A 14,513-nucleotide genomic window follows, 5' to 3' on the forward strand; every position below is an offset into this window, starting at 1 on the left:
AAGGCTGGTGTGGCCCAGACATCTTATCTACATGTCTGCAGGCAGAATAAAAGCAACTCTTTGCCCACCTATTTGTCACTGCTATGTTACTCACTCACTTTGATCAGCATCTGGCCTTTAGAAAAGAATAGATCCAAAAAGAAGACCGTGGCCTTGCTCAGCAAGAATGGGCAATCCCAGATGAAAGAAGTAGGTCACAGTCAGGTCCAACGAGTCAAATTTGGTGAAGCATCAGTTTTGACCTTTCTGGTTAAGAACACTGAAAAACTGTCCTTGTCTCATATTAAGTTGAAGTTTGCAAATTTTATAGGTCTCACAGTTAAATCTATAAAACACATTTTGTGCACTGAATTTTCTGAATGAAAACCAGTGAATTCTATACAAATCTCCCAATAACTCAATTTTTAGCCATTTTTTCCAATATATAGTTTTATTCTCTTGATCTATATGCTTCATTCTCCCCTATGGTTAAATCTCATCCTTTCATTCAGTTGTGGTTTCTGACTGTCATTTTATTGGTGTGACTAATTCTTTTACAGATCCTGGAAAAGAGAAAGAATTGAAACCTCCAGCTGCCACAAAAGATAAAGGTAACATGGCAGGACAAATTTGTATATAACTCTAAGATCTATGTGCATCAAAAAAAAAATCTTGGAATGCATTGCCATTTTGTTTTTTAAAGTATGATTTAGTTAGGAATTTATAACCATAATACTATTTCAGTAAATTTACTATGAAACTTAATTGTCATTACCTGAATTAGGAGTGCAAAGAGAGCCCTGGTAACCCTTGCTATGAAAACTTAGACGAATAAACTCAGAATTCAGGAACACTTGTTAACAGTTATTACAAGCTGCAAAGTGAAATAAGTTTTGAGTGATCTTTGTCCTTTCATCAAATTTAAGAAAATTTATGGTTTCACTCTGTGAGCATACTAAAACTGAAAATGAGTTTTGTGCTACACATTTAATTGCTATCTTGTGTCAGAAACCACCAATTATTCATTCAGTCTTTATCCTAGAGACATTAGATGTTAGCCATTTAACACTCTGGCTTGAAGATTAATAAATTATTTTTTACAGAACACACTAAAGAAAAGGAAGAAAAGAATCCTACATCTTTAAAAGAAAAAGGTAAGAACATAATAAAATATAGAACTTGCTAAAACCACACAAAGTATAATGAAGATGCTAATTTTTCAACAATCATTACTAGTCTTTCTCATTATAAATCTTAACTAATCAAACTTTAATTAGTTAAAATATTCTACAGAATTTATAGTATTAAAAAGGCAGGGAGGTGGGAACATAAATAGATTATATTGAGCCAATTAAAATTCAGAGTTCTCAAAATTAATTAAATCAGTATCATAAACCACTCTGTGTAATAGAGTAAAAGAACCTTTCAAAGAAGGCCTGAAGAATGCCGTCTTTAATAGGGGCCAGTTAAGCAATTCTGAACTGAGTCATTTCATAAATATGTGAACGTAATGGGAAAAAGTAAGGTTTATGAGCACGAGTGGGAAACTTGCTTTCTGTGCTCTGTAAAAGTGATAGCTAAAACCCCAGAGCTTCATCCAGTCAACCATCTGCAACATGAGAGATGGTCTGAATCTTTCTTGTATCTCTCATCTTTTTTTTTTCTTCTTTTTTTTTTTTTTTTTTTTTGTTAATTTGGTCAGCGTGGATGGTTAACTCAGTTGAATTTCCTTTCATCAGTTGTTTTGCCAGGTGCTTTTTACACACCTTATTTCTTCCCTCCTTTCTAGAAATAACTTTATTTGGAAGAAGTTACTTATGGATAAGTCTTATTTAGCATCTTCTTCAGAATAAAAAGATCTACCATATATAGTCAAATTAATATTTATTCTATAACTGTTATAAGCCTATAAATAGATATGGTCTGCAATGTATAGATTTTAGTCTATAACTATTTCAAGTTACAGTTATTTTATGCTATTTCAAAGAAAGAACTGAATAAAGAGCTCAATTCAAGCAGTATTGAAAGATGACAAAAACATCTAAAACAAAGGAGGAGTAATCTTATTGTTAGACATATTTTCAAAATCCTAGAAGCTATGTTCATTCACACACTTCTTTATTCCAAAGATGAAATTAAATTATCACAAACTGCAAATTCCATGGTGCATGTATTGTTCTTCTGTGTATGTTCTACTCCTAATGTACACGTGCCCCATTTACACAAGCTTAGTTATCTGGACCAGAATTGTATAGCCAACCTCTCTGGAGTCCTGTGGCCCTCTCCACAGACTGCCTGTAATCTGTGTCTGCCTGATGGTGTCATGCTGGAAAATTAGAAGAGGCACTTGAGTGACAGCTCTGCCCCCTCTTTCCTTGCATGGAGCACATATGTTCAGCCTGCTGCTCCTTTCAGAGGATTACAAGGAGGTAGGGAGAGGAGAAAAAAAAGAGAGAAGACCCAAAACTTTTTCTCTTTGATAAGAGCTTCTTTAGAGCAAATGAAAAGTGGTTTGCCAGCCCTGAACAAGTTTCCATAGTGTGTCCTTTGCTGAGTGGGGTCCCAGCACGTGTTCTGGGCTCATGTTTAATATATCAACAACTTCAATTACTAAGTTATTAACAGGTCCTTTTAACATGACAAAGGAGGTTAGACACCCTCCACCCAACCTTCAGAAAGGAGCAGGCAGGAATTTCTTTTAAATGCCAATACAGCTGAAAACTTCCTGCTGAATATATCTGTAAAGATATCACGGGCTCCTGAGCCCCTGCAGTCCAGACCTCCTGAGTCTGTCCCTCAGATCCTGAGAGGTCTTGCTGACGCAGCCATCATTGTTTCCCATAATAGGTATCAAACATGCATAGTTCTGTGACTGTGCCTAAAAATGAGAGTGCTGATTACTGAGCAGTATAGCTCAGTTCAAAATATATCAGCATAAATACTATAGGGGGAACTTATAAAGCTGTGGGGAGAAACTTGTAGAAATCTTGGTGCTTTTCTGAGCTGTGTATTTTCTTATTGCATTATGGATTACTCTGCTGCATAACATATATTTAGCACTATTTGTCCCCCATTTCAATCATATTTGCCCAAACTGTGGTTCATAAATGAATCAAAGCCTATTTGCATGCCATTCCTCCCCCTCTCCATCACCTCTTCAAGCCTCATCTGTAGGCATCTGAAAAGGTTATTGACAAGGTCACTGGGGACTTCTTTTTACTTTTTGCAATTTGGTGTTTTGCAATTTGTTTCTTAAAGTGGATCTTTCTGGAAAACACAAATATATCAAAGGACACAGGAAAATAAGGATTTTTAAGACTGCATATACTTCCTAATTATGTGTCTTGGGAGTTTGTTGCTATTCATGTAAACTAAATAAAGGAACACTTCTAGGTGAAGTGTTAAATACTTGTGGTGATTAATGTGTGCCTGGCACCTTATGCAAAAAAAGTAGTATCATCACACCTCATTCCCTTTGAAGGATGGGCTAAGTTTGAATGAACAAGAATGATGTCCAGACAAAAAACCTTATCCTAAAGCAGGCTATTTTTCAAAAACCTTATCCTAAAGCAGGCTATTTTTCATAGTGGTTTTATTTAAAGCAGAAACAGGAAAAATAAATCCCTGAATTTGGAATTGTTGCTGGGATACTCTATAGATCATAACCCTACAAAATTACTTTATTTATTTTATGAGGTGAATAAAATGTCTTCAGTCTTGGAGCCTAATTTTATTGCCAGTAATTAAAGAGAACACTGGAATAATATATTTTCCACTTCCTAGTGATAAAGGACATCTCAAGACTCTGTCTGAATTTATAACTGTCTTTTCAGCTCTTCCCCACAGCAGAGTAAAGAAGCCCATTTTTACTAACAAATATAAATGCTGATTTTCTGTTGACATAAGCATATTCAAATAACTTGAGGTCAATGAAACTCTAAGGTACAATTTGCCACGTGGTTATTGGGTAGGTATCTTACCCAGCTAACCAGAGTAGAAGCTCATTCATCCAGAGGGTGCAACAGTGGCACTACAAGTTCATAATATTTAATATATAACTCTTCACTGATTTTTTTCTAAGAAATTTGGATTATGCTGAGTTATTAAATTGACAGCATTTGTCCTGTATAGATAATGCAAATTCATTCTTACCCTATGTTCCATGATTTATTTTCCAAACAAATGCTCTTTTTCCTTCCTCCTTGCTTTTGTCATGTTTTGGGATATCTTTGAATATTTTCTTATTGAGCTATGCGTGGATAATAAAGCTATTTGTTTTTATGCATGGATTGATAGCAGAAATAAGTCAGCAGTGTGTATTTCTTTCTTGCCATATATGTTATAGCATGCGGTCATTAAAGAAACAAGTGAGCTGATTTGCACTTGTTATGCAATACTTGTGTTTCCTTTAAAACAAAAGAAACATGAAATAGTATCTTGCCTGTAGCATTTTTTATCTCAACTTATAAAATACTTTTTTTTCTTTAAAAATTGAAAGTTATACTGTGAGCAGTAGCAGTTCACATTTCCGTCTATTTCCATTTATTTATTTGTCATTGTCATTTGCATGAGAGCTATATCTTTACCCTGAGGATATTACACACTGCTGCTGCTTCATCATTCTGTACCATCTTCTGAACCCAGCCCAGCTTCACCCCTGGAGTAGAATGCAGGAGGAAAGCAGCATGGTGAAAGCTGTCTTTAAGCCAGCTTTATGTTTTTCCCCTTCTGGGACCAACAAGAAAGTGGTTAGTTGAGAGCAGAAGTTTGAAAAGTCCTCAGTGAGTGCCTGTTTAAACCTCTGAAAATTAAAACCTTATCCCTGGGAGAAAAGCAGAACTGGTGATCTCAATATCCTTGGCTCAGAGGGTGGGGAAGTGTGTGCACTGTGTAAAGTGTCCTGCGCTGAGAGCTGCATCCAGAAGTTCTGAGAGTCAAAAGTGCTGAACCTGCTTTAGGAGCTGCACATCATAGGAAATCTGAGGGAGATCTGCTACATGGATGGCAAGACAACCCTCATGGGCATATGGCACCAAACCTGCAAGGCCTCAGGTTTGTGGCTGTGGCTGCAAGAGTGCCTGCTGATCACTGAGATCACCAGTGTGCCCAGAGTAAAGTGGTCAAGTTGGGCAGCTGTCGTCTCAAGGATTTTTATAAAGTCAACACAGAGGCTACTTCAAAGGATTTCAGGCTTCACCCTGGAAGTTTTCTCTCAGGCCCCTGAAGAAGAGTCCACCTGCTGCTGTGAAGATCAGGCTCCTAATTTCATAACATACCCCTGCACAGTGTGGATTCTCCACCAACTTCAGCCACCCTGGAAGTGAACTTTTTCTGTTACAACTCACACTTAAATCCAGATGGATAAGTGGGATTGCTTCCTGGCACCATGGCAGCCAGGAGGATGTTCAGAGTTAAAATTATTTTGTAAAGGATCTTCTTTTAGCTTTTTCTGTTTTTCTGAAGATTTGGTTTACTTTCATTTGGAATAAATGGTATGGTTTCTTCTAGATGCTTAGGTGTTATATCCTGTCAGATGGAATGCAACTGGGTTTATTTAGCATTCTGCAGGCTGTGATATTCTCTCATTCAAACCACATACATTCATAAGCCTATGAAATTATTTCTTTACTTTGGAAAAAACTATTTTCTCCTAATTTCCCTGATAAATGCACAAGATGTCAAGAGACTGTTGCTTGAAAAAAATATATTTAAACATTAGTTGTTTACACAACATGGTGTATTCTTTTCTTCTGCTTGCTGACCCTGAATGCATTTTCGCTGGAGGGCTGAGGCAAAAGATATATTCTTCAGACAAACAGAGAAAGCAGAAACAGTCTTCATGAAGTGTTGGATAAGACCCTAAGAGTTTCTAATCCTGTGTAATTGCTTGCATTTTCCCCATCTCCTTTCAAATTTCTCTCTTCTATGAGGTCTCTAGAGACAGTCATCAGCAGCAATTTCTGGTTTTGCTACTATTATTATTGCACCTTAAAAATATGAGATAGTCACTAGAGAGGATGTAAAGAGAGGTCAAGGTTGAACCCATTTACGTTCACACTTTTAGTCTTAGTTTTTAAATATTTCTTGAGTATTCTTTTAAGTGTAGAAGGGCACTCCTGTCTTCTAAGTCTCAGAAACATAATTATCTCCCTACAGATTCCCCAAAAGGAAAAAATCTCAAGAATCCAGAAAGCTTAAGAGAAAAAGGTAGGTGAAGAAGCTAAGAAACACAGATCTGAACATCGGAACTGTTATTCAGTCTAGAAACAGCTCTTGAGTAGGAATATAGAAGTGCAGAAAACCAAACCCATCCTTGTTCCTGTTTAGATTATTTTAGTCATGATATTGTTTTTAATAATATTTGTGCTGTACAGATCCCAGTAGGATCCCTAGAAATCATTTGGGCTTATTTTAAACGTGGATATTTGAATTTGCATCTTGGGAGAAGTACTAGAATTTATTTTTATACAACTTTTGGATGTTAGTCTATCAAAAATGAGTTGTCTAAATCCCATAGTGAGAACATTACTGAAGGGAACTAGACTAAATCTGGTGCATGTGGCTATATCTCAGGAATGTGGGTGTCTGAGAATGGAACTGGCTGAGGCTACTGACAGATCAAGGTGTTTGATGGTGACTGATATGTCAAGATTTTTTCTTAATTTGTTGGCAACATGGGCACATATATCTCTGCCTCTAATCTTTTCAGATGAAGGTCCACTGCTAGCTGTTCACACAGGGGTCATGGATTGCTTGATAGCATCTATTTGGAGAAAACCCTATTTGTTGCAATGCGATGTGCATTGAACACTCTCTCTGGAGAGTACTGAAACAGCTGAAAAATTTAAAGGAGCCAGCAAAGGCTATCAGAACTGTGCCTGGTTCCTGAGCTGGAACAGCACACCTGAAGTCCAAATTGTTACCAAGTCCCATTTTTTTTGGAAGCTGGAGATATTCAATGCAGTCCAGATTATGGCTGCAGAATAGATACAGAGCAAAGTGACACACTTCTGTGAGGAATGTATTATTTGTGAAAACTCTAGGAAGTGAAGTCAGGACACCATTTGTGGCTGAGAGTTCTCCTCTATGCCACTGCTGCCAGTTCCTGTGTCTCACCCGGGCACCACAAGATGATAGTTTTCCTTTATTTGGGCTTAGCTAACTCCTGGAGCACTGGGGGGCTCTTGGGGGGCTTAGTTGGTTTGTTGGCTTGGTTTTTATGTCCTTGGGTAACTGCCTTGACAGTTACTAGAAAGAGAACTAAAATATCAGGGTTTTTTTTTCTCATCTCTTTTAATACTTTGTCATAGACTGCAGAAAAAAAAATTAAAGGTACAATTAAGTCCTTGGACTATTCATTTTGACATAAAATACATGAATGTACATTTGAAGGATGAGCACTGCTCTTCTTTCATAGCCAGTGCGCCTGTGATTTTAAAAGGTTATATATAAGCAGGAAGTGAAATTCTGTTCACAGGCAATACCCGTATGGTTTCTTTGATATTAAAAGAATGACGGAGTCCTGAATGAGTAGCTGGTCCTTTTGTCACTCCTGACAAAAAAAAACCCTCCCACTTACCTTTATCAGCAGCCTCTGGCTTTCAAGACCAGTATTCCTAATATTTCAATTGTATCAATATAGATTAATTTTTTATTGGGGTTCAGTGAAAGAAAAAGTCATTGATGCCAACTGCTCTATAGAATTTCTTTTGTGTTTGTAAGTAATTCTTCATTGCCTGATTGAGAGAGGGCTCCACAGTTTCCTCAAAATGTGAAGAAACTAATGACATATTGAAGGCTTATTATTTTGCATATCCGAGACTAGAAAGATGAATGGATGACCTTGTTTTTTTGTCCTGTTCTTTATTTCCATGCTGTTAAATGCATTTAATTATCACATCTCTTTTGCTCTTCACATATCAAATTGTTTGACTTGCTTTCTTTTCAAGTGTCATCTTATTTCCCTAACCTGGCTTGTGATAAATGTTTCTTTCTAGAGACTGGTAAAAGAAAAGATGTGAAGCCTCCAGCAGCCTTAAAGGAAAAAGGTAATGTCTTATCACTATGTGGCTGGCAAATAACAAGTCTTCTGCTGGTATCTCAGTGCAGTTTTAATATATTTTGAATTACAGGCAGTTGGTGAAAAGGGACTAAACTTAGATTCTTCTTATTTAATGGATCTGATATATTGAAAGGAGCAGTGTCTGACATGATTCAGAAATAATAAAGTTGTAACCCTTTTTATTGTGGTGTTCTTTAACTGCTGTCTGACCCGCACAGCCAATATTGCAGTGGGAGTTCTGAGTTCTGGCCTGTTCTGAGTGAATTAGAGCTGCTACATGCACATGACAGGCTGAAATGATAGGCTGCACAGGAATGAGTGCATAGTTTGACCTGCAGAAACTTTGACAACTAATTTAGTGGGAATTATATTTGGTTTACTTTCAACCTTTGTTTGTGCCATTTATTGAATTAAATAGAAATTCTAATTCTTAACACATCTCTTTTACATATTTTGTTGATCTGCTGTTATGCACTTTTGTTACAGTACTAATGAGCACAGTGTATGTTTGTGTTGCTAACTTTCTCCTTTCATTTTTGTGTTTAATTTCTTTTTCAGACTCTTCAAAACGAAAAGAAATTAAGGCTTCAACTAATCCTAAGGAAAAAGGTAACAATCCCAAGTTGAACTGAGCCTTAGCATAAAATTCAGTTGAAAAAATAAATCCATTATGTAAGGATTCACAAATTAAATCCTAGTTTCTTTGGTTAGCTATTACTAAATAGCTTTGAATGGCACCCTTCACTGCGTGATATTCTTTTCATCTGGCTGAACAAATGACAGGTGCATATGGAGATATACAAGCAAGTTTTAGCAGTGGTATTTTATAGACTCTAAAGTCAAAAGGACTTATTTCCTTTTTTCTTGATTTTGCCTCATTTTATCTATATAAATTAGTCATTTCAGATCGCATTTTATTTCTTCTACATAGTATTTGATTGCATTTTTCTCTCTCTTCTTATATTGATATATCAGCACCAGCTATCAAATAAAAATCAATTACAATTTATAGCATCTCTCAAATACTAGGCATTTTTAGGCATTTTTAGGTAATTATAATTAGCCAACTATGTTCAGGTTTATTTATTCGTATCAACTACATTCAAACAAAAGTTAGTTTTACTTTTACCCTATTTGCATATGAGTTAAATGCTACTTTTTCATTACAAAACAATCTCTCAGGTTAAATGTGTAAATAATTTAACATGGATAAAAATACGTAGTATCTTGTTAGCCAATAACAGTCATTTGAGTCATGGGAATGTAGTAGTCAATTTTAAAATCTTCCAGTCAGTTTTGAAAACTGTTCCAGATAATTGAATAATACTGCTTCCTGTCTTTAGATTTTCCCTAAGGAATACTAGAAATAATGAAGCAATATTTTCTCTGACAAAGTTATAAAATACAGCATTTTCAAGTTTTTAAGTGCAGCTGTTTCACACACTGTACAGCAGAATAGCAGAAATCAGCTATTACTTTGCACAGTTGTATCACTCTGAACCAAAGTAAAGGCTTAAGTGCTGCCAGAAAAGAGTGCTATTGAGAGCAGCCCTGTGAAGACAGGGTGCTGGTGAATGAGAGGCTGGACATGAGCCTTCAGTATGCTCTTGCAGACAAGAAAGCCAATTGTATCCTGGGCAGCATCCAAAACAGCACGCCAGCAGGTCACAGGGAAGTGATTCTTCCCCTCTGCTCTGCTCTGGTGAGATCACACCTGGAGTGCTGCATCCAGCTCTGGAGTCCCCAGCACAGAAAGAACGTGGACCTGTTGGAGCAAGTCCAGAGGGAGCAACCAAGATAATTAGATGGATGGAGCACCTCTCTTATGAGGAAAGGCTGAGAGAACTGGGAATGTTCAGCCTGGAGAAGAGATGGCTTTGGCCTGACCTAATTGCAGGCCTTATAGTACCTGAAGGGAGCCTACAAGGAAGAACGAGTGAGACTATTTACAAGAACATGCAGTGACATGACAAGGGGGAATGGCCTCAAACTGAAAGAGAGTTAAGTTTAGATTAGAAATTGAAAGAATTTTTTTACTGTGAGGGTGGTGAATAGATTGCCCAGAAGTTGTGGATCCATCCCTGGAAATGTTCAAGGCCAGATTGGTTGGGGCTCTGAGCAATGTGGCCTAGTCGAAGGTGTCCCTGCTGCCATGGGAGGGGTGTTGGAACTAGGTTACCTTTAAGGTTTCTTCCAACAAAAACCATTCTATGATTTTATGAAAAGGAACTAGGGCTTAAATAGTCTGAAACTCCTTGTCGTAGTCAAAGTAGTCAAATGGAATTGTCAGTTCAAGGTCAAGGGCACTAGAAAAATAGGGACACATTATTGTACCATTCCATTTCGTTTGCTTTAGTCAACAGGGAGCAACAACACTTCACAGAAAGAGTTGGCAAGCATTGAAAGAGGCCACCCAGAGAAGTGGTGGAGTCATAATTCCTAGAAGTATTAAAAGAAAAATTATGGATAGGGTATTTGAGGGTATGGTTACCAGTAAAAATAGTGGTGGTGCTAGGCTGACACGTGGACTTGATCTTCAAGGTGTTTTACAACTTTAATTCTATGATTCCAAGTGTGGGCATCTTTTTGCATATTGATTATTGGTTTAATAGAACTTGGGTTTTTATTTTAAGCTTGAGGCAAGCAAGGCCTATGGTCTTCCTGCTAGGTTCTTGCAAACATGTCTATGAAATATAGTTAGGTTAATGAGGAACTGAACATTAATTAGACCCTTAAGTATTTAACTATTGAGCTTACCGTTGAGCTTCTTCTCTAATTCTTCTCATAAGTACTTCTGGATGGAAGATTGATTTAGTTAAATTTAAGTAATAATGAAAATAAAATGCTATTTACTTCAAAAGATCAAGTAATGTAGAGAAGAAATACATGTCTGTGAAAGTGTTTTAATTGCAATGCTAATGAATTAGCTTCAGTGAAGTGTCAAACACCCACCCAACTACACAAACAAGTATTTAAAAAGGACTTCATTAACTCAGTTTGATCAGACAGTGAAACAACTGGTGAATAACAGCTCCTGTCAAGTTCCAAAACTGAATTATTTCAAGAAAGGACATGTTTAATTAAACACTGTAGAATTTCACTGGCTGCACATGAAGTGGTTCATGCTCGGTATATTTGAAAAGGAAAGGTAGTACCCAGAATTTTTAACCCTAGTATCTCACTTTTCTTTACAGTAAATTAAGTCTTCTTCCTGTAGTAGCTGATAGAACATATGCAAGATTTTTCTTATGTTTTAGCCGTAAAAAATACGTGCTATGTTTGGAAATGAACTTTCATGTCATGCAGATTTTTTCTACATGGCCTAACTTTTTTAACCTACAGATTAAAACAGTGTAAGACATGCAAAAGTCTGTGTTGTCATGTTGTCTTACAGTCTTATAGTTTCCTGCTTGTCAAAACACAAGAGTGAAGATTTGAATGTTTAGTGTGAAGTATGCTGAGTTTAACTCCATTGCAGTACAAGGTCACATTAGAGACACCTATGATTGTTCTGTTAAAGAAGCTTGGGTGAAGTCTGAACTAGAATTGATTGGTTTTATAGTAACAGCAGGATATCTGGATGAGCAATGCCATCATCTAGTGGAGTTTAATAGCACTGAGTTTGCACAGCCTTTACCAGCTTCCCAAGTGAGATAAGTACCACCCACTTCAGTTATTCCTAATGGATAGCATATAACCTTTTATGTCATTAGTGAATGTACTTGATGCCTTGAACGGCTCACCGAGGACAAATGATATCTCACACCTGAGACAGCATTTCTCTTTGACTCTAGCTGACTCTATAAGAACTTAAAACATTTGGATTAGATGCTGTCAGACACACAATTAGGCCAACTGTGTATCTTAGTTCTGCCCAGTGAGCAGGACTACAGATCCTGCAAGATCCCTGAAGCAGGACTGCAACAGAAAAGTTGAGTAGCAAAGTTGAGCTTGAGTGGGAAGATCTCAGGTTGCATACTCTTGCATAGTGACACCACTTTTGTGTCAACAATAGGATTCAGTAATTTGCTAGTCATCAAAGTTCATGACACAGCAAATCTTACACAATCTTCCTTTGAAGGCAGTTCAGCTCAGTGGCTGCAGGTTTTTAAAAGTTGTTTCTGTCTTTTCTGTTTCATGTGACAGATATGCTATTTCTTAGCTTCTGGGATTCATGCAAGTGCAACATTTCCAAAAGCAAATACAACTAACTCAGTGACACTGAATATCCACGACAAGACATTGACATTTTGCCAGAAGAGTGTAACCCCAATGTGTAAAGTGGCTTTAAGCATTCATGTGGGATGCTGCGCATCACTAACCCTCTCTTTCTTAACAATGATAAGTGACATGTCGCATACATCAGGCAGACAGTTTGAGAAAAGCCTCTCCGAGGAAAAGTATTCCAGAAATTTTGTGGCCATTGCCCTGTAACCAAGTGTGAGCAGGAGGTCACTTTTATGAGCACTTTTTTTTAGCCAGCTGAGAGTACATGGGGTTCTTCCTCAGAGGACATCTCAGGTTAAACTAGCCAACCAAAAATGCCTTGAGAAATAGCAGTGTTTTGATTAGCACTTGCTACTTTACAGAAATCTGTCAAGTCCAGTGTAAATTGCAGTCGCAGAAGTGGCCTCAGTGTAACCCCTTTGTTATGATAAATACATTTCTGAAATGTGAAAATCAAATTCACACAAGCTCAATGTAGAACTATAATAGAAAATCCTGAATAATAGAGAACTAAAATTAAGGTAGATATATTTGGTATACAAAAATTCCAATATCAGCCTGTTCAAATGGCCCACCCATTACAGAACATCCTTGTTTCACATTGTCAGTAAGAAATACTTCAAGAAAATACCAGAGCTTTAAAAGTCAGGCTAAGATAATGACACATATATAACCAAGACTGAGTCACAACAGCAGGTATTAAATTCCCATTTTAAGTCCACGCTTCTCTGTAAAAATTCTTCAATAGACATTAGAAAATAAGAGAAAAATAACAGAATGTTATGTATGTAACATACATAATGTGAATGAATATAATTTTAGAAAAGAAAGGAGTTAAAATTTTAATGCCAAAAAGTAGGTTACATAAAGATGAGATATGTTTTATGACAAACTACAAACTATGAAGTTGTCCTCATGGCTTGATACTTTATTTTTTTATTACTTTTTCTTAAGGAAAATATTCAAGCTGAATAAGTAACATCTTTCTTGTGGGCTCCCTTCAGCTATTGGGAGGCCACCATAGGGTGTCCCCAAAACATTCTCTTTTCCAGGCCAAACAAAGCCTACTCTCTCAGCTTGTCTACATAGCACATGTGCTCCAACCTTCTGATCATATTCATGGACTCCTTTAGATTCACTGGAACTCTTCATGTCCTTCTCAAGTTGTGGGCCCCAGAACTGCACACAGTACTCTAGGAGGGGTCTGACCACCAGAGCAGAGTAGGACAGAATCTCCTCCCTCGCCCTGCTGGCCCAAGTGCTTTTGATGCAGCCCAGAACACGGTTGGCCTCCTGGGCTGCAAGTGCACATTGCTGGATCCTGTTGAGCTTCTTGTCCACCAACATGCCCAAATCTTTCTCCTTTGGACTGTTCTCAATCCATTCTCTCCCCAGCCTTTATTTGTGCTTGGGATTGCCCCAGACCATGCGCAGGACCTTGAACTTGGCTTTGTTGAACTTCATGAGGTTCACACAAGCTCACCTCTCAAGTGTGTTGCAGTCTCTCTGGATTTATGGCCCCAGTTGCACCGGACCAGGCTCCACACACAGTTAAAGGGAACTTGCTCAGGAACGTTACCGCACACTTGCCACCTCTACCAAGTGACTTTACAGAGAGACGACTGCTGTGGTTTAGGAATGGTATTCCCCAGTTTAGTGTTCCCACTGGAACGCACTGCTCACTCGCTTTCGCCTCACTCCCCCACTGGGGCATGCTGGAGAGGAGAATGAGAGACCCAAAAGGTACAGATGATGGGTTGAAATAAGAACAATTTGCTGGAAACAGCAATGAAATAACACAATGAACAATAACAGCAACGATATTAATGGCAGACTGTACAAGAAGAAAAGCAAGCAATTCACGTATGAATGATCCCTGTGGAAACCCCAGGCAATAATCAACCTTTCCTTCCACCACCTACCCAACCTGGGATCCATCTCTACCTCCATCCCCAGAAAATGACACGAGGTGGTATAGAATTACTTCTGAGTCCTGGCTATGCTCCCTTCTGGCAACTGTAAAAATCAGCCCTGTCACGGCCGGATCCAGGGCATGGGGTTAATAATCCATACAGTGTGAACACTGATAATTCAATGCAGAATTTGCACACTTCCCTTCTAGGCAATGTCTTTGTGTTCTCATTATGGCATTGTTGGCAATAAAGAGAAAAACACTGTAAACTTCTTGGGGGTTATCTAGTGAATAATTTTTCTTGTAGTAGGTCAGCAGCTAAGTCCTACAAAT

The 14,513-nt window shown here is 37.7% G+C and overlaps 1 protein-coding gene across 15 annotated transcripts in view; it reads left to right on the forward strand.

Annotated features, from left to right (window-relative positions):
- The window catches only part of TRDN (triadin), a 231,443-nt gene that overhangs the window by 160,355 nt on the left and 56,575 nt on the right, over positions 1 to 14,513 (forward strand). For 13 of the 15 annotated variants that reach the window (XM_082276583.1, XM_082276584.1, XM_082276586.1 and 10 more), the window contains 5 exons: positions 540 to 590; positions 1,083 to 1,133; positions 6,136 to 6,186; positions 7,977 to 8,027; positions 8,600 to 8,650. In XM_082276583.1, the coding sequence (XP_082132709.1) occupies positions 540 to 590; positions 1,083 to 1,133; positions 6,136 to 6,186; positions 7,977 to 8,027; positions 8,600 to 8,650 (255 nt within the window). The remainder of the gene's footprint in view (positions 1 to 539; positions 591 to 1,082; positions 1,134 to 6,135; positions 6,187 to 7,976; positions 8,028 to 8,599; positions 8,651 to 14,513) is intronic. The other 2 variants (XM_082276575.1, XM_082276577.1) reach the window with 1 other exon arrangement.

Source organism: Coloeus monedula (assembly GCF_965178545.1).
Source record: "Coloeus monedula genome assembly, chromosome: 2".
Classification (NCBI taxonomy): domain Eukaryota; kingdom Metazoa; phylum Chordata; class Aves; order Passeriformes; family Corvidae; genus Coloeus; species Coloeus monedula.